This window comes from Aethalodelphis obliquidens, unplaced genomic scaffold, assembly GCF_003676395.1.
Source record: "Aethalodelphis obliquidens isolate GAN/ISIS:26980383/991018 unplaced genomic scaffold, ASM367639v1 scaffold6, whole genome shotgun sequence".
In the NCBI taxonomy this organism is placed as follows: Eukaryota; Metazoa; Chordata; class Mammalia; order Artiodactyla; family Delphinidae; genus Aethalodelphis; species Aethalodelphis obliquidens.
The window spans coordinates 32,046,951-32,073,662 of record NW_020837950.1 but is presented as its reverse complement, the minus strand read 5'-3'; the positions used below and the strand labels follow the sequence as shown (position 1 = coordinate 32,073,662).

The following is a 26,712-nucleotide window of genomic DNA, read 5'->3' as shown; positions in this document are numbered from 1 at the left end:
CACCAGATCTACCACTGGCTTGATCCTGGACTTCCCAGCCTTCAGATCTGTGAGAAAGAAATACTTGTTGTTTAGGCCACACAGTCTTGTTTAGCAGCCCAAACTGACTAAGACAGGGGTTGTTCTAAAGAGAAAGTGAAATCGTAGGGATGATGGGGCTTCTAAAACTACCATGTTACATGACCACTATGTAACAGTATTAGCTCACCTAGTTCTAATGACAGCCTGATAAGATGGTTATTGTCACTATCACCTGGCATTTCAAAATGACGAAATGGATTCAGACAGTTGGGTAACTTGTCCAAGGAATGATTGGCCTGGAATCTAAATGCAGACAGTCTGGTCCTATGGCCACTATGGGTGTTTCTAAAAATGATAATTCTTATTGAGGCCAGACATTCCTAAGTCACAAGGGTACAGTGCACGTGCTTCCTCCCTTGAGTTTGGATCTGGTCATAACTGATACACAGATGTTCACTTTCCCGGGCGATACCATCAATCATCCTACATCTTAACAGTCTGAAGAATACCCAGCTTTTTGGTTCCAAATTTGGAAGTGGTCTAGAAGGTTCATGTGGAGATTCAAGAAAGGCGCTCAGAAAGTTCTTTGAGTCTGTTTCCCTACCTGCAACCTTTTCTTAACTAGGCATCTCAGTCTTTGGGAACTTGATCATTCGGAATGACAGTGACATGAGATGATGTGAGCTGGTGCCCAAGCTGGAATGCCAGCCAACAACATCGGGAATGAATGGGGCTGCTCCCCACCGTCCCCAGATGCTTAACTGGAAAAAACAAGTCACTGGGTTTTTTACAAGATAGCTACTGGGGCAGGCCACCCAGTTCAGGGGCAAGTAGGAGATGCAGAAGATGCAGCGGATTCACGGTGTCTGGAAAACGAACCACACCCATATCAATATGGCGGACATGCTGAGAAAGCCCAGGGATCTCCACACAGACAGTCAAGATGCAGCAGGACCCGCTGCATTCAACATAAGAAAAGGATTGTGAGTCTTATCCAGATTCAGAGATTGTTAGAATTGGAAGGAAGCCTGAATGTCACATTAGTCCAACTTTCTAATCTTGGATAAGAAAAGTGACAGCCAGGAGATAAGCGGCTTCTCCATAGTCACGTAAGGGCTTGTCATCTCCGCTAAGGATGCTGTGTGCCAATGGAGGGTAGTCTCACCTGGAGAGCATGGTTCTCAGTGGTCATTCCCACTCCCCTTAAAATGACCCATCCACCGGGCTCAAAGACCCCTCCTGATCAGGCCCCACTATCTCTGCTGCCCACCTCCCTCCTCATGTCTACTCGGTATCCACAACACTGACCCCCCGGCTTTCCCACCTGAGGGCCTTCACACACCCCACTTCCCTGCCTTCCCTCAAATGTCCACATACCTCACTCTGCAGTGTGCTACAACCAGCTCAGATCAGCTCTCCGAGTGCTACATCTTCAGGAATTTTGTGAGACAGTTGTTAATTTCCAGTTCAATAAGTTTTATATTAAAAATGACTGTGATAAATGCTCAAAACTTCCAAATTATTTTGCTCCATCTTGCTATTACTGAGCTCTTGAGGTTATTCATGTCTACTGTACCTACATGATGGATCTTTCCCCCGTCATGGGGGCAGCTCTTCCCAATGCCATGTTTAGTAACTTCACGTTGGTAGCTTGAAATTGGCCATAGCGGGAGGATTTACACCACAGAAACTGGCCAGTGCTCCACATCAGGGCTTGATATTTTTGTTTTGCTGATTGTCTAGACTTACAAAAGTAATGGACAGAAACACTGATAATGCAGACTAAGCATAAAAGCGTGCCTTGTCGGTGGCCATTACACTGTGAACAGCACACGTGAGGAAATATTCTTCCAGTATTTAAAAATCACTATCTCATTCAAAAGAGAAGTACCTCATGCCATTGATGAAGGAGAGAAACTCAGATATTCATTTCTGTTGTTTCACTTCCTTTTTATTCATTAATGTGAAAGAAAGTATCAGCCAACTTTCATATCAGAACTACTCTTGTCAATTAAAATTATAGTTTGCTTATGAATACAAGAGTTCACACATCAGCGAAAGCATTTGGGGAGAATTAATTGGCTCTATGGAATTTATAATAAAGGGCATTGTATATTTTATTATTATTCATAAACTGTAAACTATAAATATTTCTATCAGTTAAAATCATAATAAATATATATGTATATGCATGCTTCCTTATTTTTTTAATTTTTTTTTTTTTTAGAAAACCAGTCGTTAAACAGTTACCCACACAACAATGGTGTCACTCCTAGACTTAATCTGGGTCTCTGCTCAAATGCTATCTTCTCGAAGAAGTCTTCAGTGATCACATTAGTGGTGCCTATTATAGCTCTCTATCCCCAATTCCACTTTGTCTTCATAGTATTTTATCGCTACTTATTACTATATCATACATGTATCTGTTTACTTGTTTGCCATCTGGTTCCTCCACTGAATTGTGGTTCTAAATTGGCAGATAAAGCAAAACAAAACATACTTTGTTCTGGGGGCATTTCTTCTTTTTCCCCTGCACTGAGAATAGATGCCTGGTATATAGCAGGTACTTAACAAATATTTTTGAAAAAATGAATGAGTGCAAAAGGTCTTCTCAAATTAACGGCATCATTTGTCACAAGTAAATGCAGGCAGCACTCCAGACCCCTCTCACAGTGTTACAACCAAGAGGAACATTTGCCAGTAGTCTAGAAACTGGTGCAAGGAAAGAAAAAAAAAGATTTTACAGCTTCTGATCAGTGTTGTGTAACTAACCTCTGACTATTACTTTACTTTCAATATTGTTCAGCAAAAGATGACAAGATCTACAATTATGTTTCTTATGACTTTTATAAATAAAGCAGGGAAAGCAGAAGACCCATCGTCTTCAAACCAAGACTGCCCAGATCACCTGTGCGGTAATTTTCCTACTTCTAAGGCCACATTCTAAGAGTCCCTTTAACAGCCCAATGCCCAGGGAAAGCAATCAGGCCAGGGAGATGCTTGCTGTCCAATGGGGAGCCAGATGAGTCAAGAGATAGGTTGGTAAAAATGCTGTGATGGGGATTGGCACATACGCCTATGGGGCATTTGAAGAACAGCTAAATCCCCTAGGAATATTTAGTCCAACAATGAGAAGACCTAGAGGTGTGGTCTAATGAACTCCCAATATTTGGAGAGTGGAGGATTGTCTTATAGAAGACTGAACTTGGTCTGTACAAGCTTAGAAAATGACTGGTGACTGAAAGTGCCTAAAAAACTTCAGTTTAATCTTTTCTATTCCTTTTAACAATTGGAACCTCAGACAATAGGATGAATTGCCTCAAAAGGAGGTGGGCTGCTCAACACTGAAAGTGCTAGAGCAGGGGACGGGGATGGGTGAGGGATGACTGAAAAGAGAATCTGACATCCAGCCTGTGGTTAACCTTGGTGATGTCAATAGTCTCTATTCACCTGGAGATTTTGTCACTAAACCCAGTCTTTGTCCTTTAGCTTTCAGCAATCTACCTCAAGCCTTAAAAAAAAAAAAAAAATTCTTTTGTTCTAAAAAAGTTTTCTAAAAAAAACTGTTTAATACTATTTTATATCATATTATTTTGCCTATGTTTAGTCTTAAAACTTAATATTCTGGGAAAACAGCAGCGGTGGCAGAATAGGTTTTTAAATGATTTTATTGAGGTATAATCTACAAGCCACAAAACGCACATGTTTTCACAAGCATCACCACAACCATTTTCAGCTTATTTCCCTCCTGCCCATTGCAGGGACTCCTGCTCCCACCCCATCCCACCCACATAATCATATAATACATGGTCTTTGGTGACAGACTTCTTTTATTTAGCATAATAAAAGGTTCATCCTTTGAGGTTCATCCTTGCTGTAGCAGGTATTAGATTTCATTCCTTTTTATGGCTTCAAACTATCCCATTGTATGGATATACCACATTTTGTTTATCCATTCACCAGTTAACAGACCTTTGGGTTATTTCTATTTTTTGACTCTTATAAACAATGATAGCATCACTGTAAAATGTCTCCAACTCCCCACATAAACCAGACAGAGTTGTGCAATACCAAAAACCCCGGGAAACACAACAAAATTAGATGACAAGACCAAAAGCGCTTTGATTATATATAACATGGTAATGCATAGGTTGGAAAATATGCTCAAAGTCCAGTTTTATATCCTTTTCCATTTAATGGAAAAAATGTTTAGAATATATATTTTAAGGTGAAAAATCAGGTTACAAAGTAATACATGCAGTAAGATCCCAAATATTTATATCTCTGTGTACACTTATATTAATTCTAAGGTGCACATTTTTTCCCAATATCAATCAATGGCTCTGGGCTCTGAAGTCTCAATGCGTGTTTTACAATGTTTTTAATTTACCCTCTCTGTCAAGCAGTCACTCTCATTGCACGTGTGCAAATATCAAAAACAGAAGCATTGTAATTTGCAGATTAGGTGTGAATGATTTGGGAGAAAATGAAAGACAAAATGGATCCCTCTTGAACCTCTCAGAATCCAATGGTTGAAGGTCAGAGTCAGGGAGATTGTGCATCCAATAAGATAGGCTACATTCCTGAGCATGGAATTCAAAATTAGTCAAGGTCTATATAATGAAAGTCTGCTCAGAGCCTAGCACCAATGGCTTTTTTTTTTTAATGGGTGATTTTGCAGTGTGCTGTCGCACCAATGTTCTTGGACTGCTATGAGTCAAAAGAACAAAAAGTCAGACTCTGAATATGAACAGTCTTAGGATACCTAACCAAGATACTTCATTTATATTCCTGTTTATATATGCACAAGAGTGAGATTGGATTAAACAAGGCAAAGTCTGAAAGAACTTTTTAAGTAAGTATGTAATAAAAATTCTATGTGATAAGAAAAAGTGACATGAACTCTAAGGCACAGGCAGGTGGAAGAGACCACTGACAGCCACAGGACATGCATGCTATCAGAGTATGGGTAGGGAGAAACAGAAAGAAGCCATGGCTCATCTGATGACCCAGAAAATAAGTGAACCAAAAATAGCCAACAGGTATTCACTGGAAAATGAGGCAGACCAGTTTGAAAATAGCTGCTGAAACTGATAGGGAAAACAGAGCGTTAAAAGCAAAAATGTCCCTTAATGCTATACAAGGAAAAATGTCCCTTAATACTCTACAAGGAAGAGGGTTGTGACTAGGACAGAGCTTCTGGGCTTGTGGCAAAATTCTGATCTTGTAGCCAGATAAACCGCATTCTAACGTCTTACATGATACGAAATTAACAGATTGATTTTAAAAGAAATTTTTAGAAGTTACCATGGTTACTTGATAAAAAGAAGATTCTGTGCCCTACTCAGGATCTACCGTATCAAAGAGGTGGAGATCAAAGCCAAGAAATACTAAAGACCGTTAAAGTTTATGGGGAAAAATCTTATGATTAATTTTACTTAAAGTTATTTTTGAAAATCAACTACATTTTAGAGTGAATCATACGTTTAGTCAGTACCAACATCTCTTCTAATTTTATAAAAGAAAATTCTGTTCAATAAAAGAGTCTCTATCTAGAGCCATCTCCTGATCTATACTGGGATGGAGGAGGCTTGTTTCTCAGCAGTGACACAGAGCTATCTACCAGAAGGGCTGGGAAGGCCTCAGAACAAGAAGATATCCTGTTATGCAAGCCACAGCCAAAGACAGGCCGTCTCCAGGGAAGAAAGTCAAAGGCAGAGCCTAATTTTTGGACTGCTGATTCCGTATGAAAGCAGCTCACACTGTAGCCATCATCCACACGAAGAGATCTAGATGGAAGCACCCCCCATTCTCTTCCTCCCATTCCAACTTGAGACACTGAGAACACTTAGTAGTAGACAAGGGATGCACAGCAGGAGGACAATGAAGTTCAGTGAGGGAGGCCAGATGCACAGAAGTAGTGGGATGGAGCTATGACTCATGTTTTTGCGACCAGTCCTGACACCCTCCTATGGGCCTTTCCACAACCAGTTAAAAGCCACAAAATCACCTGGCATTACCGTGTTTCAGAGGCACTGAACATTTGTATAAACTAACTACAGAGACAGAAACTCTTAAGTATGCTTCGTGCCGCAATTTCATAAACATTTAGTATTCTGAATCTATTTCTTTCTCTGAAACACCTACTGAGTTGATTGATAATTTATGCAAGGATGATGTTCTGCTACATTTAAATCTAGGGATGCATACCTCTGCCCTAACATCGCCTCTAATTTTCCGCACCTCATTTTCCTTAAAGGAGTCAACATTTGCTAGATACAAAAGAGTTACGGTAGCTAAAGCCTGAAGTTTAAAAGATAAAGAGCTGCTAGGGTCACCCGAACGTAACCATATTGCACCTGCTCTGTATAGTATTTTTATCTACTAATAGACGATTAAATGTAAATCCTAATGTACATTCCATTTTACATGCAATATGGGTTAGTTACTGTTGCTATGGAAACCTTCACTTTTGCATTTACTGATTTTAATTCTGTGACATTTGCTGACTTTAGTACAATGTAAAGTTTATAAATATAACATACAGGTTTGCAGAGGGTTTTTTTAAGTATTCAATTTGCACAGATAATCCCATCACAAATCTCTAAACACTTTAAGGGAAAAAGCATTAAACTGAGGCTAATTAGCAGTGATCAGCAAACAAGAAGCTATTTCCAGAAATAACTATTTTCATCGGTCCTCAAAAATCTCCTTTCACTCACCAAATGCCCCATCCATTGTATAGATCTTCTAACCTCTGATTTAATGATACTTTCCCAGCATGGAATTTATAAAGTAATTATATTTATTGAAAACACTTTCAAATGTTACCTCATCTTACCTTTAACATTAACCTGGAGAGAGACAGGCCAGATGTGGTTTAAAGAAAGAATGACCTCACGTTAGGGTCCACTCCCGATCCAGGGCAAACAATTCTTCAAATTTCAACTAGATCTTCAAAGGGTCATTACAACAAACCATCCTATTTTCCTTCTTATTCCTAGTCTTAGCCTGCTTTGGAATCCAGCACAGTTTCCATACGTGGAATATATGCATACTCTGCAAATGTCCCTAAATTTTTTTTGATTCCCTGATTACCGCCACTTAACAGATATAGAAACTGAGACCCATAATCATTATGCAAAAACATCAAAAGTCACCTAGCAACTAAGTTCAAAAGTAAATTCACTCATAAGAATTGATGGAACATTTATGATGAGCACCCAATACTTCTGAGGTATTCCCACAGACATGGGTGAAAATCCACCTCACTGTTACAGAGTCACAGAGAATTCAATTATTTTGTGAGTCTCCCCAGGGAAAGCCTGGATTCAGGTAGCCATACACATATGTATATAAATATAAAAGAGAGTGTGTACCAGAGCATTTTAAGTGGCACCATCAAAGTCTGCACATTCAAGAAAAGGAACAAACTTAACCAATATTTATTGAGCTTCTATGTTGAGTCAGACACTGCTTAGCAAACTTAGAGCAGTCAAGTGTCTATAGTTGTACCTGGAGAAGGGAAGAAGGGATGACAGAAAACTCTAATGCCGTACTTAAGGTTGATAGGGAAAAGGATGACAGGCCAGGAAAACGGCAAATGGGCTTAAGAGGATCACAAAAGCTTTTCAAAGACAAAAGGCACTTGAGAGAAAACAGGACCACTAATAACCAAGAAGAAACAGGGAAATAATGAGACTCAGAAATGGGGGAGAAAATAAACTCTTAATCAATCTTTGATTTAAAAAAAAAAAGAATGTTGAACAAACTGGTAAGTGATGAAGATGCTGTGAAAGTAGAAGCTAATCAAAAGTAGGTAAAGGGAAGGGGCTTGGGAAATGCAGAGCTCAAGGGAGGCAGAGAAGGCTACGGAGGAATTTCACAGAACGGATGGACAAGGAGGATGCTGTTACTGTTATTTCAAGTGGATTCTGGGAAGCAGGTAGAGCGAACATCATTGAACTGCACACTGATTTGGGGCTTGAGGACACAGATACATGCAGTTGGCAAGAACGGGTAGAGATGAAGTCTGGAAAGAGTCCCTACACTTATTCCAGTAACCTTAGAGTTAGGCTGGAGACCTCTCCTACCCAACGCCCTCCATTGCCAATTCATCACCAAGCACTGCCCCATCCACACTCATCTACCCCCCTGATGGGCTTCAAGTTGATCCAATTCATTATTATCTTTTACCTGGAAAACTGTAATATCCCTCTCTAATGTGTCTCCTTGCATCTGCTATTAAATCCTCCCAAATCGTTCTCCTTTCAGCAACCTGAGTGATGTTTTCAAAATACCATTAAAATGACTGTATTCTGTGGATTGTGGGCCCCAAGGATGGAACACAGTGAGAATAGGATGGTGCCTACTCCAATTATGCAACTCTCTTCCCACCTGCAGAGACTTCCCTGAGCAGAGCGCAGCCAGCCACATCCTATTCCTGCCCCAGACCAGCATCTCGGGCCTTTGCTCCCTCCAGCTGGGTTGCCCTTTTTCTTCCTCAACAAATCCAATGCCTATAATCCCTTATAAGACCAATTCAAATCCAACCTCTTCCATGACACATGGCCTAAACATTCTACGGTATTCACTGTATTCTAATGACAGTAGACCATTTAGCACTGCCCTTAAAATTCTTCATGTGTTCAATTGATATGTAGTGAGTATCCATCAGATTCCAGGTCCTGGGTTAGACACTAGGTGACTGAATTAAATAAAAATAGTCCTATTTGTACATCTGGGCAGTTTCCACACTGCAACAAAGGCGGTTGGCCAAGGAAATAGGAAGAGGGGACTGAAATCCCAAGCACTTTGCCAAGCCCTTTGGGGCTAGTGTCTGCCAGGAAGACCAGAAAGCTTTCCCTTTGCGCAGAAAAGCTCACCCAGAGGGAAGACCTTTTACTAATTCACATACACATGACCTATAGGCTGCTGTTCCTGGAAGGACAGACCTCGTGCTTGTCTGTGTGGAGCTTAGTTAGTTGTGTTTAAACTTCTGGGCCTGCTTCTTTTCTCATAGTCTTTATGGAGTCAATAAAGGTCTAGAGCATCTCTCCTGCACCTGTGTTCTGTGTTGTTGATACAAAGATGAGCCAAATGTGGTCCCACACCTCAAGAAGGCCAGGGTGATGTGAACTCATGGTGGATTCCCTCTGTGCACATGCTGGGTCCCACTAAGGAACCAAAGTCATCACCAATGATAAGGCTTCAGTTGTGCCTCGTGTTATGACCCAAGGCCTGCTTGGACTTCCCTGGGCCTCAGTTTCTTCACCTGTAAAGTGGGGCACCAACCGGAGAGTTAGTGGAATTGCGGGGTGAAGATCAGCTCTTGCCTTGGGTGCACCCAGGATCAAGCCATAGTGTGACTCTTGTCTGCTGTGAAACTCTGGGCTAATTACTAAGCCTCTCTCAGCCTCAGCTCCCTCATCTATGAAACAGAGGTAATAATCCTACTCATTGCACTGCTGTGCAACTTAACTGAGACAATAAGGTTAAAGTACTCAGCTGGGAGATTGACATGCAGCAGACACTTAATAAATACACAGTATGATTCCACTGTTCCTCATCTTGAATTTTTGAGATACTGCTTTTTGTCTCATCCAGTCCCCTGCCTTCAGTTTTATGCATTCCTAACCACTCAAGGCTTTGCATGATCTGTTTCCTTCCCTAAACTCTTCTCAATATTGTCTAGCTATATACCATAGTTGGAGGAGGGGGATATTTTTTCAATTAAGATTCATTAAATGAGAACCTGGAGATGTCACAAAAATGACTATGATTAACTCTTTGGTAAGGATGACATTTTCTACCCTACAAAAAGACAATTTCTCATGGACTAAGGCAAAAAAAAAAAATTTTTTTTGCCATATCTTGGCTTTTAAGTAGGCTTAGAGGAGTCCCCTTTTCTTCTTCCTCACCCACAGTTTAGGTTATAGTAGTTTAAGGGACCTGGGTGCAGTCATCATGGGGGCATGAATGCTGCATGACTTTATCTCCCTGTTTTGGGATATTTAAGCAGCTTAATTTCTCTAAAGATCATCGGATACACAGTGTTGTCAAAAAGTTAGCAGCGCTCTAGATTAAAAATACGAATATTTAGATCACAATTTACTCCATAATGTAAGCAACTTAGAGCGTAAGCGGGCGCGGGAGTGTGTGTGTCCTGACACCACAGTCCCTGCTGGGATACCTTCCATCCTCGCTGCTCTCAACAGCCCAGTCTTGCCCATCATAAGCAGACGTTCAGCTGGCTGTCTTCCCCACTAGGCTTTGAGCATGAGGGAAGGGCTTCCTGGTAGACCTCCATCACTGAGCACATAATAAAAAAACTCTATAGGTGATTGAGGGATGAAGAAGCCAAGGCAATCCCATCCTAGACACCCCAGGGTGCCACCATGAATGTTCCTTTTTAAATGGTTTTAAAGTCAAAGCCATACTAAAAGTAACAGCAGAGTTCATTCTTCTCTCCTTTTCCCCTGCCTCCATTAAAAAAAAAAAAAAATCACAGGAAATATAGAATTAGGACTGGAAGCCATTCCCTGGCCGTTCTCTCCCCGCCTCCCCCAATCTCTTGTTATACCAAGAGTATCTGGTATCCCTTCAAGGAGGCCTCAGGAGACCCGGTAATATTATATATGACTGGGCTCCTTGGAAATACAATGGAGTGGATTAGGGCGGAGTTTTCAGTTTCTAACTATAAATGTCTTGACATATTTTCCTTTCAGACGAATGGCTGGAAATATAATAAACTATATTTTAATGTTTATTTGTTTCAAATATAGTATTTTTTTCAACGGACAAATGTGAAGTTTTGAGTCCGTAAACAAACAGGTTTAAATAACCGTCCTAGCAAGCAGCTTTTAAAACAGTACACACAAGTGATCATTTCAAAGCAGTTTAATGCACTCAGCCAACAGGCATTAACAGTCTTTTCGGAATAACTTGACACCTTAAGCTTATTTTCTAGTCTTGGTTCGGATGAATTTTAACCTTTCTTTAAAAAAAAGAAAAAAAACCAAGGGTACCGGGACCCCTCTGAACTCTGTGATTTTAGGACATCCTGCATTTGCATTTTGAGGTTTTTTTATAAAGACCGGAAAAAACAATCCCCGGACCTTCTTTCATGTGCAGGTTTTAAGACAATGGTGCCCGGAGGGTGAGAAGGCCAGAGTGGCGCTCCAGCTCCAGCCAATGCAGGAGGAAAAGCAAGAGAGATCTTTCTGTGACTCAGCAAGATCCCCTCAGCAAGCGAGGTGGGAGAAAAGGGGCAGGAGTCGCAACGTCAGGAGCACGTTATTTACCTGGATTGTATGATTCACGGGGGAGATTAAAAACAGAAGCACACAGTCCACCTAATGGGAATCAGAATAAAAATAGTGATGGAAAGGATACCTTGCAGTTCATATCTCTTCGAATCCAGAGCTGTCAGAAGAGGAAATAGGCTCAGGAAAAGGAAAGATTTATCTAAGGACACAGGCTCAAGTTTAGGGAGGAAAGAAAATGTGAGAAGAGTCTAAGAAACACTCTTGAACAAAATTCTTTGGCCCTCGATATGACATGAAATGCCAGGTAGGGAAGGGCAGAGCCACCCTCCAATACCTCCCGGTATTGGCAGTGTCCCTCCACCGTCTCACTGAGTGTCCAAGATTTTCCTCGGAGGCTGACCTATCGTTCTGCCCATTCTACACCAAGGAAACTGAGGCTCAGAGACTCATGTTACATGGCCTGGGTGGGAAAGGATTTCAACCCATCTTCTCGCTCCCCACTCATCCTCTTCACTCGACTCACTGTCATCTCCCTCTGAGGTCCTGGTTCTAGGCTGGCTGACAGGTAAGGCGGGCGGGGGGGGAATCTTCCCAGAAGCCCCAGCTCATCAATTCGAGTTTCCCAATTCTGTCAAGGCAGGAGGAAAAGTCAGGATTGGCGACCCTGGGGACCCACCCTTTAAAATGCCTGCTAAAAGTTTTGTGGACCCCACAGTGGCCTCATTGGTGGACAAACAAAGTGTCCCTAGGCAAGTTACATAACTTTGGCTTACAGTAATTTTGCATCTTAAAAAAAAAAATGCCGTGGAAATCCATCCTTTGCTTCAGACACGCTAGGCTAAAAATAGCTCAGCCAGCCAGTAAATGTGTGTCATTTTTCCTTTGTGCATCTCCCCATCCGCTGACCCCCTCCTCTCAGCAGACAAATATGCTCCTAGACAGACTGCCAGTCTGCCCTCCACAAAGTGGCCAGAGTGACATTGCTCGAAGGCACATCATTGGTTTCACTGCCCGGGCCAAAAAGTACCTTTATCAGTTCCCTTTGCCTGAGAGTAGAAACCAATGTTGATGGAATCCTTACTACATAGTAGTGAGGTGCTGGACCAGCAGGTCTAAAAGCTTAAAGGCCTCATCCCACTAAATTCCCTAAAACAAAACCTACGAGGTGAGGACTCCTCTTGTGTCATTTTCCAGATAAGGAAACCAAAGCACTGAGAAATTAAATAATCATGCCAGGGCCCTATTCATACTCACTATACTGAAGTCCAACAGATAGTCTCCAACAGATAGAAACCAACGGCCTCACGGCACATAACGAAGCCTTCACAACCAGCCCTCACTTCCTCTCCAGGTTTATTTCCTACCACATTCCAACCCCACCCTACACACATATATACACTCATACAACCACCCTAGACCTTAAGCCCCAGCTCTGCCAAAATCCTCACCCTTCCTCAAACAGAACATCACCTTTTGAGACTCACTTTCTTTGCCTGTGCCTTTCCTTCAGCCCAAAGCATCCTTTCCACCACTATTCTTAAATTGGCAAATTCCCATTCATCCCTCCTTCTCTGCAAATCCTTACTGTGGTCTTACTAAGCCCTTTCAAGTCAGGCATGCGGCCCTCTTCACCTCCAGACCAGTAATATCACATATGGTAGACTTCAACATCCGCCAAACAAATCAGCGTCAGCGTCAGCGTAGTAATGAACACTCAGAGGGCGCAGGCACTATGCTCATCATTTTATAAGAATTATCTCACCTGATCCTCATAAAAATCCAAGGACGTAGATTCTATTATCATCCCCACATTATCCAGAGCACAGAAGGGTGAGTTAACTCACTCAAGGTCACACAAATAGTAAGGAGAGAAACAAGTCTGCTGGACTCTAGATGTTAATCATTCGATGCTCATGCTATGTAGCGGACACAGTCTGATTGCATGCTATGACTGCTCTTTCCTAGAACATGTGTGTGAGGCTTATCTAGAAAATGCATATCACCCACATAAAAACAGTGATAACTCAGGATCTAGTTACAAAATGGTGGCCTCTGTGAAATGTACCTTTAAAAAAAAGACTGCAGTTGGCCACCAAGACTGTCACTTGTCATGATGGATAAAACATGAATAAGGTAGTACCTGACCCCAAGGAGCTCTTCGATCCAGTGAGGAAAATAAGATAATACGGCATACAACTCATGACATAGCCCACTTTATGAAATATCACTTTCCTCCTTGAAATGAAGACATGTCCTTCAAACGGTATCATAAATGAACCGGCTGTATCCCAACTACTGGTTCTAGATCAACACTAACTCTTAACATGAATTCAACCTCCCTCTTTGCAGTAGGAATTGTGCAAAAATCTTTTGATTTACAGACATTGCACAAGGTTGTGTGCTGGTTGCCTCCCAACTCAGAAATAATACAAAGGAAAGATAAACAGGGGGAAAATGATCTGCCCTCACATGGGAGGGAAAAGCTTTCTTAAAAGGAGACAGCCCTGGGTGCAAGATTTCCGACTAGTATTAAATGTTAATGGTAATCACAATAGGCACCATAGCTAACTCCTTATACCAGCAGCCTCCAACTTACTTGGGACAAGATTGATTACTAAGAATGCTATTTCCTTGAGATCAAATCATGGTGCAAAGAAGCTGGATAATTTTTTAAATATATATATCATGCTAAAATATATATATATATATCATGTTAAAAACATAAACATTTGTGTAAATAATTCAGGCAACTCAAAATTTTAAGAAGATTTAAGAACATGGTGAAATACTCATAATTTTGGTTAAAAGAGCTGGATTCAAACGGGTGTTCTGTATGTCCCTAAGCATGTGCATCAGCCTTTGCATGCTTGTCTGTCTTGGACTGATATGCTAAAATGATAACAGCAATTTTTTGCATAGTGGAACTAAAGATAATTTGTATTTACCTATTTGTACATTGTACTTTACAAATATTCTATTACTGACAATGAACCAAGTTCTTAAAATCAGAAAAAGTAGACCTATATCTTAAAACATATGCAACTTCATTTTACATAAATTGGCAAGGGAAACAGTCATAAATTCTAAAGCAATAAAGCTTAGTGATGTGTTTTTCAACATCAGTAGCACGATGCTAAAGATCGATACCATTTTAGGGCAAATTGGAAAACTGGAAAGAAGAAAGGGGTTTGAAAAGGAAAAGTGTTTGTAGGGTTGAAGTACAAATTAGTGATAGGTAAGAGTGTCTGATTTGGCCACTTCCTGGATATTACCTGAGCAGCTAGTGTTATGATTTAGAAAATCCGAGACCACTTCTGAATCCACAACAGGTTGTAGTCCAGGTAAGCGCCACCTGTGTCTGGTTTCGGCACTTCCACAATCTCCACAATCAGAAGGTTGGACTAGATGATCACTCACATCTATTCCAGCCCTGTAATTCTAGGATTCAGCCAACTGGGGAGCCGTAGGCTCCATCAGAGTTTCTGTATCAGAACCTTTCAAAGGCACGTGATACGCACCAACTGCTTAATTTCAATTTCAAGGAAGAAATTTCAGCCAGCTGCAGAGTAATCATGGTTAACACTATAAGGCATAAGAAGGGTTTCATGTGTGTGTGTACTGCCAAATGGTTAGCCTTGTATACATTATTAGTGTAACTTTTGATTGTCTGCACGGATTTTCAGTCTCAAGATCAAATTTTCATGACTCCTAAGAAATGACCCATAATGGGAGGCAAAATTTAAAGCACTACCCTCTCAAAATAATAACATATATTAAAACAAACGTAAATTTAAATTATATTTCATTTAATATGTATTAAATTAAAATTTAAAACAATGTAATGTTTGAGTTATATAAGCTATTTCTCTAGAAAAGTTGATTAAAAATTATTATTAATGTGGAATTCTACATAAAAATCACAGGTGACCTAGTCAATGAAATGAAGTGTAGGAAGGTATGTGTAATTTAAGGACTTCAATATGAAAAATCAGGGAGGCTGTACACTGAAGTCGGTGGGACAAAGCAGCCCATCGTAACACTCGGTTGCATCCATAAAGAAAGTAGAGGGCTTCCCTGGTGGCGCAGTGGTTGAGAGTCCGCCTGCCGATGCAGGGGACGCGGGTTCGTGCCCCGGTCCAGGAGGATCCCACATGCCATGGAGCAGCTGGGCCCGTGGGCCATGCTGCTGAGCCTGTGCGTCCGGAGCCTGTGCTCCGCAACGGGAGAGGCCACAGTAGTGAGAGGCCCGCGTACCACAAAAAAAAAAAAAAAAAAAGTAGAGGTGGGTAGCTTTACTACCTGTCAACCTGATCCCCCTGGCCAGATAGAGACCACATGGTGCTGTTCAGAGCATCACCAGTTCCACCCGTGTACATTGCGCTGTGTTAAGGAGTAAGCCACAAGGTGTCACGGTGGATCAGTTTGGCAGGGCTGTTATCTGTCCAGACATGCAGGTGGGGCTTCACCCGGTACTGACACAGCTCCCTTGGAGGAGTCTGTGCCAGGCAGCATTTTGAGAAGTACACCTCTTTAGACAAAATGGCCAGTGAAGGCCAGTGGGTGTGTGCTCTCCAGCCCTCCCCAGGGTCCCTGTTTAGATGGCCCTGCAAAGGCACTAGTGAAGGGGAACATTTCAATATTCTGTTGTCTCCACTGAGTTCTTAGCTAGAGCAAACCCTGAACACAGATTTTCCCCAACAGAATGGTGTGTGTGTGTCCCATACATTGATCAGTTCTTAGTCTTTAACCTTGGTATGTCTAAGAGTTAATTATAACCTGGACTTTGGGGGAGATCACAGCCACAAGAAGGTGTATGATTATTGTGTCATCACTATTATATGATGGTGGAACACCCTGATGGTTCTGTCACGTATTATAAGAAACCCAAACCCACAAATCCTACATGTCACTGCAAGTTTCATTCATTAAATTGAAATATGCTTGTGCAAGCCTTGTAAGATATATTTTTAAAGATACTTTTATGGTTATTAAAGGGGAAGGGGGAGGGGTAAGGACTATGGGATTAGCAGATACACAACACTATATATAAGATAAATAACAAGGATTTACCATATAGCACAGGGAACTATATTCAATATCTTGTAATAACCTATAATGGGATAGAATCTGAAAAAAGAACATATATATATATATATATACACACACACACGTATATCACTTTACTGTACACCTTAAACTAACACAGTATTGTAAATTAACTATACTTCAATAAAAAATAAGTAAATATACTTTTAGGAAATCAAGCAATGTTTTGCCTGATTTACACAACTTAATTTTCTGATGGGGCAGAGAAAAGGGCAGCATAATCATCATCATCATCATCATAGTTCCCATTTATTGAGCACTTACTATATACCAGGAATTTTTACATGCATTAGCCATTCACCTCCCAACATAAACTTCAGGCTAAGAAGATGAAAGTTCAGAAAAGTTAAATGACTGCCCTAAGATCACACAGCAAGCAAGAGGTAGAGCCAGGGTTTGGATCCAAATCTGATTTGTTATAAGTCATACTTCAGTTCAGATCTTTACATTCCAGGAACGCTACTCTTTTCATTCCAAACAAAAAAACACTAGTGGAAAAAAAGTTGTGCATGTTTCCTAACCAGAAGGTTCACACATACACAAACAAAATCTGATTGGGGTGAGCAAATATCTCTCTCGTCTCTCTGTCTCCGTCTCTCTCTCCCTCATACATATGCACACACATTCACACACACACACACAACACAAACACACCACACAGTTCGTAAGCACAAAGACATTATAAACCACATCATATACTAATATAACTTCCCATATTTTCTGTTGTATAATCACTTCAAATAAGTTCATTAATGGCCCTGAAAGCACTTTCCCAAAATGCAAAGTGCTCCAGGAAACGTAAGGTATTATCGTGATTCATATCCTAATTCATGGCTGTGGGCCCTCAGGGATGGGCCCAAAGAGAGAAGTAGTAGAGATAGCAAATGAGAAAGGTGTAAATATTTTTCATCATAAGTCAGGAGATTCCCAACAGATTCATACTACCCAGAGGGCAAAGTTCTCAGCTCAACACCTCTTTCACAGAAGAAATTCCTCTCTTCAGGCTTCTTTTCTCTGCAGGTCTGGCTGAACATTCTATCTGTAAGTGCTCATCCGACTATTAGGCTTACAGATTCTTTTCCAACTGTAGCTGTCGGTGATTGTTGGGAAGATTCAAGGTAAATTCCAGTGTCAGTCTGGATAGTGCTGGTACAACGTAATTTCCTTTATTCAACAGATATATTTTGCATATCAACTATGTGCTATGGGGCACTGGGCAGACAACTGTAAAGGAGACAGATGAGGCCCTTGTTCCCACGCGGCTTATATTCTATTGACACTTGAGAAATAAACTAGAAGCAAAAACATACCAGCTTGCTGGGCTTCCCTGGTGGCGCAGTGGTTGAGAGTCCGCCTGCCGATGCAGGGGACACGGGTTCGTGCCCCGGTCCGGGAAGATCCCACATGCCGCGGAGCGGCTGGGCCCGTGAGCCATGGCCGCTGAGCCTGTGCATCCGGAGCCTGTTGCTCCGCAACGGGAGAGGCCACAACAGTGAGAGGCCCGCGTACGGCAAAAAAAAAAAAAAAAAAAAAAAAAACCAGCTTGCTATAATTCCTACGAAGAAAATTATCAGGGCATGTGATAAAAAGTGAATGAGACTGTGTGCGGGAGGGGTAATGAGCTGATCAAGGAAGGCCTCTCTGTGAAGGGGGCATCTAAGTTGATCAGTAGAGGCCCTACTAAGTGCTAGGACTCATCCTTCATGGTCCTTACTTTCTTTGAGACATTGAATCAATTACCTGCAAATCAAGCCAACACCATGCCAAATTCTAATTCAAATTATATTTCCTAATACTTCTAAGTGTTATTATGGAGGAAGCCATATATGCAGTCTACCACTGAGGGCAAGGGTGTTGAGGTATGCACGAGCTTGGCAAGTTAATGGATCCAAAGAAGTCCCTTGCGGCTGGAGTTTGCTGAACACGTGGTAAGACTGGGCCATCAGGAAACAACAGATCAATAGAGCCTTAAAAGCCAGAGCAAGGAGTTTGGAGCTTATTCTAGGTGTGAGGGGGAGCTGGAAAGTGATGTGCTCTGATTTCTGCTTCAAAAATATCACCTTGGCTGCTTGTGGGAAAACAGATTATATAGTGGAAAGAGGGAGCAGAGAGTATAGTTAGGAGACCATCCAAATCTTGAAAAGAGAGGATGGGGGCTTGTGATGTCCCCAGAACAGGGGTGGTTCCTCTTCTTCAGAGGGATCTACCACATCTTTAACGCTCAGCACTGTTTTTAATTGGAAGACTATAACTTCAAACTAGGCTGGTCAAAAGTAGTAGGAAATTGAGGGCAAGGGGTGGCCGTCAGGGCTTCCAACAGGGAGCAGGTAGCCTTTACCAGCAAGCTTCTGAGCAGAGCACTGAACGGGGGAGTCAAAAGATCCAGCCCCCGGGGATGCCCATGTATGGACTTGGTTTTCACCTCTCTGAGCCTCAGTTTCCTGATCTGTTAAAGGAGAACCAGAACACATGCATCTTGGGCTTGGGAGTGGATCACGTGAAGAGATCCATCTTATCTCTAATAATTGTCAGGCATTGACTACAAGCACAGTGGCCTCACAGTTAGCTAAAGTAGGCTACAGGGTTAGGAAGGAAACCTCATTTCCCACGAGGAAATCCAAAGACACATGATGTGGACAGAATGCCTCTTAAGGTCAAACTAGGATAGTGAGAAACCGACACATGTTAGGAGCTCTCTTCCCTCTATGCCTTTATTTTTTCTACGATTCCTAATTGATTACCTGCAAAGAAAGCCAACATCATACCAAATTCTAATTTACTCTCCTAATCTTATATTTGGAGGGGCGTGGCACTACCAAAAATGGGATAGCTTTTCTACTCATCCAATTGATGTTTAAAATAATTAAACCACCATCTTCCACAGAACACACCTGAGAAGAGTCAAGCACTGAATGGAAATTCAGATATTTTTAAGTTTAAAAAATTAAACTCTTAGATAGCTATGCATAGTGTTCCACAACAAGTCCAGTGACTCTTCAGATAAGGCCACTTCAATGAATACTGAAAATATTCATTCTTTAATAGGGAGTGTGAATTTGGTTCTTTTTTTTTCAATAACCAGGGTATATCCTCTGATTCCATCCTTTGGAATTTCACATGGTCCCTTTTGAAATGAGTCAGACACTTGAGAGGCAAATAGTCCAACCAGGTTAGGTGGATGGGGTCATCTTTCTAGGCACTGCCAAAGTCAACCTATCCAAGGAAAAAATGAATGCATTCACCTAATAGATTTCCACAGGTGAAACTACAATCCTTGCTAGTATTTCTTATCTCAGAGAAGTGCTATATAGCAAAGCAGTTAACAGCATAACTTCTAAAATTAAACTACCATCTGTGTGACCTTAGACAATTTACTTAACCCTTTGTTTCCTCATCAGTAAGACTGCAGATGTTAGGAGTACCAATATCAGGAGGTGATTATGAGGGTTCCATGAGCTGATGTCCAGAAAGCACTTAGCACCTTGGCCCTACAGAGAGTGACCTCTCCATAGATGCTAGTTACCATCATCACGACTACTTTTCAGAAAGGTGTACATCTTTCAGTATACATAGGCACAGTGTGTTAACCTAACAGGGCACTACATTGTAAGAACTGGTTTGTATGTCGCCCTTTGTTACCAAATGGTCTTAATCGTCTCTGTATTTCCAGACACAGATATTGTCATTGCCTGAAGTATAGAAATTCTTGAAGGAAGGGCTGAAGTTTGTCTCAAGTATTAATAGTTGCCTATGTTCAGATGCATGCTGCCGGAATTTAAATGTAAAAAAAAAAGTCTAACCTCAGATTGATAAGAAAGATGGAAAGAAAGAAAAAGAAAGAAAGGAAGGAAGGAAAGGAGGGAGGGAGGGCGGGAAGGGAGGGAGGGAGGGAGGAAGGGAAAGGAAGAAGGAAGGAAAGAAAGAAAGGAGGAAAATATTTTGGTCAGAAAATGACAAAGGTATATGTCATATCTACATCAGCTGAACACATTTTTAAAGCTCTGTTTTCTGCTACTTTCAAAAAGAGATTTGTTTTTCCAGATCAATTATATTCCGAGACCCACCAACCAAATCCAAATAAGTAAGTTTATGAATCTTGCTCCTGACAATATTGGGGGTTGTTTGTTTTCTGTTTCGTTTGCTTGTTCAGAAAGGGGGTTTTCTGTGTTCCTCATGAAAATGGGTTAATGTGGACAAATGTAATAAAAGGAGATTTATAGCCCTGTCTCCATACATTTTAAATTAATTTCTTTCTGAAACCCAAACAAAAAGCTAAATGCTTAAAAAATGAATACTGTTTAAATCCTATATCATAATTTACATACCAAAAGGGGAGAGATTTAAGTGTGCATTGATTTTAGGCTGATAAGAATCTGTGTTGAATGTGAGCTGAGAGATTTTTTTTTCTTCTTGGCCTCCTACGAATAGTTAGTTTGCAGCAATTTTTAATTAAAAACAGTTCCCATAGTAGGAAAATGGGGGAAAAAAAGACCTCAGGAAAATAAAATCCGTACAAGAGTCCAGCAATTTGTTTTCTGAGGCCATGTAGAGATCTTGAAAACTAAGAGAGGTTGGAAGTTCTTATTTTTTAAAACTTCACTTTTGGTTTCATTTAACATTTTCAAAATAGCTTTCCTTTCCACTACTAATCCCCCCTCCCCCTACTCCTCACCAACCCCCTTCGAAAAACTTGGAAAGTTCTGTGTTTAACACTGAAAATCATTCATATGCCTCAGAGTAACAGCACCATTTTTCTTTCTAAATTTCTAGGAAAAAAAAAAAAAATCCAAGTTTATCACAAAGCCGTTTTCTTTTTTTTCCCACCTATCCAGAATACCTAATCTCATTTTAACTAGGCTCTATCTGAGCATCAATGATACTAAGCTACCCCATGAATAAACATGATGCTACAACGGGAAACCCTGTGACTAAAGTATATAAAAATGTAGCTGAAAGAAAAGACTGAGAGCCTTCCACCCCCTCCCACCCCCTCCCCGGGGAGTTGGAGAGTTGAGCTGAAGCGGGGTGAAAGCAGCAGATTGAAATTTCAAGGTCTTCAAATATTTTCAACGTTCATATTAAATCCTGTAAAACTAAAAACCGTAATTCTAATAAAATCCTTGTGTACATGGCAGCTTCCCATTGTAATCACAGCTTTCTCTTTGGGAGTGGGATGTGTAATACTGATAAAAGAATAAAAAACCTCAAAACAGAAGAAATACATCCTAGTACCCACACTTTCCTGGTGTTTGTGGTATTTTATTAAAATTAGCATACTGCCAACCTGAAAAAAATCTATGTATTTAAAAACATCTTCATTGGAATGGAGACGTTTCTTGGTCATTTGAATGAGGAAATAAGGTAAAAAGAGTTGCCTGCGATATCCAAAATTTGTATAACTTGATAAACTTTCTTAAATTCTATAAAAATCCAACGTTATTAAAATCCTTTCACTAAAAATGAAGTTCACTGTGATGATCTCATATTTCACCTATACATATTTTTAATCTTATAGCACAGACTTCAGGAAATGAAAAAAATACTGTTATTTTTGTTATTACTGAAGCTTGTTACAGAACAAATCCTGAAATCTTTAGGACACATTTTTAAGTCCTATCTGACGGTACTCTGTGTGCAGTGTTAAACTAAAAATTGTGCAGTTTCGTTCTTTCAATATACATTTGAGACAGCAAGACCATTCAAACAGTCAATGAATTTTGGAAGATCTCAGGTCAATTCATGGTAACATACACAATGGAAAACATAGCCCTCTTCCTACTGCCTGGGAATTACAGTGACCAAAACTGACACAAAGCTCCAAGAGTTCCTCTTAATTTCAATTAAGAAAAGGGGGAAATATCTATGTACTTCTTTATGAAATTCCACTGAGATTCTGGTGTTGCAAAGAAATTTTATTTCCCACAATAGCCAACAGCATCTGAAGCATATGTGTGTTGTTTTTGTTTGCTTCGTAATGCATTCAAATTCCTTTAAAAAGAAATGAGGTCCCATAATTTCTTAGACACTTGCTTTCCTTTGCCACAAAGATTAGGGATCTAAATTGCCTCATGATTCAATAAGTGTGGAGATGAGCACTTTTAGGGGAATTGGAAGCAGGTCCCTAAAGCAGCTTCAGGAGGCACCAGGACCCCCAAAGGCATCAGAATTGTGCTTCTCAGGAAAGGTGCCAATTTCAGTGATATAGTTAAATTTTCTCTCCTCTGTCAGCTACTGATTCATGATCGGCTTGTTCACAAATGTTTACTGAGCACCTACTTTGTCCCAGGAACTGCTTGCTCCCAGCACTGGCCTTAAACAAGACTGGCAGTGTCGCTCCCTGCAATATTTTCTCCACTATGACCCTATTTTTTCAGTACCATTTGTGATTTTGAACTAAATACCGTGAGCCAAGAAGTAATGTCTGTGCTCATTACTCAAGTTCACAACACTTTCTCCTACTAAAGAAAACCAAACTCTGAACTTTGGTAAAATCTGAATTTTTAAATTAAAGAGGCCTTGAGATAATTTGCTTATGAGGAAGCAAGATCCATGTAAAAGAAAGAAACAAGTTCGAAAAAGGATTAACTCCCAATCCAGTGTTTTTTAAAACTACCCAGCTTCTGAAGGGCTTTGATTTTATTTAATTGGAAGAAATGCATCAATCCCCAGGAGAGAATGCTCTGGGGGAGTCATCTATGGAAGGAGAGAAGGTGAGCACCATGCTTCTTTACTACATTTTTTCCTTTCCATAAAGAAGGTTTCTAGGAAATTTCTGCAAACTCGATTATAATTTTTTCATTGAGACTGATTTGCTGCAATTTCTTTCTAGGCAAGTCTACGTTCAAAAAAGAATGGAGAATCGAGAGTATTACATAGGTGTGTATGTGAGAGTGCGATATTAGGAGTCAATGAAATAATACCGTGTAATATAGAAGCAGGAACCAGAAGAGAGAGAGAAGAAAGAAAGTGAGTCTCTCTTGTCCAAAATGGATGGATGCATCAGTTAAATTCTAAAAGTAATCACTCAACAATCTATTTGATTTTGTGTGTGAATAAACTGATAACTCTTGCTGGGTATTACTGCACTTTATTCCAACCAATCCCTCTCTAGGGCTCAGAACAACTTTACCATAAATAGTCACCATTAATATTGATAAATACACAATGTAACTTTTTCAAGAAGTTATTTTTTTCTAAATATTTTTCCATTACAAACGTTGATCAAACTCTAATATCGAATGTTAATATTTATGTATCTTAGGAGCAATTATTTGATTTTCTCCTTTTTTTTCATATGAAATGAAAACAAACTTATGGCCTTGGGTTCGTGACATCCTTTACTGCTCGGCAAAGAAAAAAGGAAGTGTCAGAGCAATTATTTGGATAATTATAAAAAAGATCTAATTAAGGGAAGAAGTGTTCAGGGTTGGCTCTAGAACATACCAGAAAACAGTTCTCAGTGCTTTTCTGTCAGTCAGCGAGGTTTAAAAAAATCTTTAGGATTTGTCATAGCAAGCTTTCCTCTCCAGTTTCTTGAGCTGTGAAGCAGGTTTTCTACTTAAAAGTAATACCCCAGAATCCAAAAGTTAGGAATTCCTGAGTTTAGCTCTCACAAAAGATAACGTGCCAGTTTTAAGAAACAGTACTATGAATTTGGGACTTTAAAGGTTTTCTCTCAAATGTGAAACAAATGTGGGACCTTATTGCATTCTGCAGATTTTTATGAGGACCAGGATAGAGAAGTCCTCCAGATAAGTATTCTAGCTCAGAACTGGCCAGGTGATAATTAAGGGGCACAGGAGAACACAGATATCAGAGAAATCTGCCTGCTCTCTTAACCGAGAAGGATGGAGAAAAACCCTCCTTCTACAACTCCTCAAAAACTTTCTAAAATGTATGATGGACACGGGTTCTTTTTAAATCCTGCTGTTCAAGAATTGATCCATAAAGGTCGCTGGTCTCTTTTTTAAAACTAATCATATTTTTAAGACTTTTTTTTTACTCCAAATCTGTGTTGCAATTATGTGTGCCTGAACAGTATGACATATTCTGTCCTCCTAATTCTGAAAGCAGGCTGTGACAATCAATAGTTTGTGCAAGAGTTTAAGATTCCAATACACAGTTGCAAAGATCTGAATGCAATATACAAATTGTAACATACATACACAACTACACACACACAACAACACACAAATATCATTTTCTGCCAACAGCTCACCACCCTTAGCAGGACAGAGTTTACACTTGTATAAAAGCTACTGGCTTCTGGGGAGAGCAACGGTATCATCAAGGCCACTTAACATCTATGATGTATTAACATATAAAGAAAATAGCAGTGATAAAGACAGCCCAGCTTTTTTTTTTTTTTTTGATCAGTCCTTGTCCAGCAGTTAGCCAATCAGAAAGCAGGTCACATCTTGTTAGCTATATTAAATACATTAAACATCATGAATTCTCCATGGCTCTGTTAACAATTCAAGCAAGTGTGTTTTATTTTATCGTAAAACCTTGAGTCCCTTTCCAGAATTAAGAGTCAAGCTTCTACCTAAAATTCTACCAAAGCTATTCCCTGAAAGCTCTTTGACATCGACCCTCTGGGTATCTGTACTCTGCAGAGAAGACAGATTTCCCAGCTATTTCTACTTCTTAAAGTGACTTTGGTGCCCCTATAACAAACTCCTTCTCAGAACACTTCAACACAAAGCCTCAACTTAAAGGCAAATGGACAGCCCAGCAGTAGGACCTACCAGCCCAGCCAGCACAGAGGAAAAGTCAACTGGCATTAAATATTTAAATTGCAGGAGGCGGTCTGGAGTTTTGCATTTACAAAGTTCTGAAAGTCCTGTCTCCTCTGTGCTCCCAGAGTTGCTTGCGAGTAGGTGAGGCTTCTCTCTGGGGCACAAGATCATAATATGCAAAAACTCAAGCTGACTTGAATTCTGAGCCAGCTCCTGTGGAAGTGAGAGCTCCTGGGAGACACTCCCACCGTCGAGGGAAGAAAGTCAAGAACCCCTTGCCCCAAGCAACTGGTTTCTGAATTTAACACGGAAATAGACAAACATGTCCCTCCAGGGCTAGTTCTGAAAAGTACGAAGGGTGGCTCTTCTGCCCTTTTCACCTCGATTTTGATGACTTTGAAAAGCAAATGCCGGTCAAGCAGACTTCCTCTGGGATTTGTTAAAAAAAAAAAATTATTTTGCTGGATGCAAATGATCACCAAATCCCTCGGAATTCTATCTCAAGAAACACTAAGGGGACCGACTGAGAGACTAAAAATGCCAGAGTTCTGGTAGAGCAGCATTTCTGGACACCCGGCAGGCGAATCAAGTGCTGGGTTGTCTATTTCAAGATTCCGGCAGAAACTGTCCCCAGCTCCAAGAGTTGCTGTGCCTGGAAACCCAGCGTCCAAACTAGTGGATTCATGCTGGCGCTCATTTCCACGTACGTGGTAGTATCTAGTGGGACACTTCCCGCAGAATGCAGCCAGCCACCCAGGAAAAGCTCAGGCACAGTTTGAAGAAAACACACACACACACACACACACACACAAACACACACCCAAGGTTGAAGTACTTACCTCTGTGCGCGACTGCAGTCTCTTGTTCATCTCATAGATTCGGTACTCTGGTTGTACCATGTAGGGTGTATGTCTCCTATAAAATGGGCCAAAAGGAGAAGAATAGAAGGGGTCATGTGGTGTGCTGGACATCTTGCCTGCCTGTCGAAAATCAAGCTAAACAGAGTAGCAGTAACGTCCATGCAGAGCACATGGGCTGTGTTCTTCACAGTACAAAGTAGCCGCACGCACACGCTCGCACACGCGCGCGCACACACACACAGAGGCAGGCAGGCAGGCAGGCTGAACACACTGGCTGGGAACTGCTGTGGGAGCCCTCGGTAGCGAGAGAGAGAGACGGAGAGCAAGCGGGAGGGAGGGAGGAGGGGGGAGAGCTCTCGGGAGGGGAGGGAGAGAGCAGGAGCTTCAGAGAGGGAGGGAGGCTGGGAGGGAGGAAGAGAGGGAAGGAGGGAGGGAGAGAGAGAGGGGAGCTGGATAGCTTTAGGCACCACTGCTTGTTTTTAAAGAAGCAGTTTGTGGAGAGGTCATTTCCTGTCCACACTGTAGACTAGTTCAAAAATATAATTCTCCTCACAGCCTGACAGAGGTCTAAGGTTTGGTTGGATTATTTTCCTCTTGCCAGGACCCTTCACAACCTGATTGCTGAGCTTGTTAGCATATAGGTGGTTTAACCGCTGCCAGAGCCACTCACCCCTGACAGCCACACCGTTGTGATGGTTCAGAAATGTGATGACTACAAAA

General features: G+C 40.9%; 1 protein-coding gene across 8 annotated transcripts in view; it reads right to left on the bottom strand.

The window, feature by feature from the left end:
• Nucleotides 1-26,360, bottom strand: part of LDB2 (LIM domain binding 2) — a 381,494-nt gene extending 355,134 nt beyond the window's left edge. For 2 of the 8 annotated variants that reach the window (XM_027103290.1, XM_027103293.1), the window contains exon 1: nt 25,972-26,359. In XM_027103290.1, coding sequence (XP_026959091.1) covers nt 25,972-26,103 — 132 coding nt within the window. In that variant the 5' untranslated portion in view covers nt 26,104-26,359. Of the gene's footprint in view, nt 1-25,971 lie in introns of all 8 variants that reach the window. The other 6 variants (XM_027103291.1, XM_027103292.1, XM_027103288.1 and 3 more) reach the window with 6 other exon arrangements.
• Between the last annotated feature and the right edge of the window lie 352 nt (nt 26,361-26,712).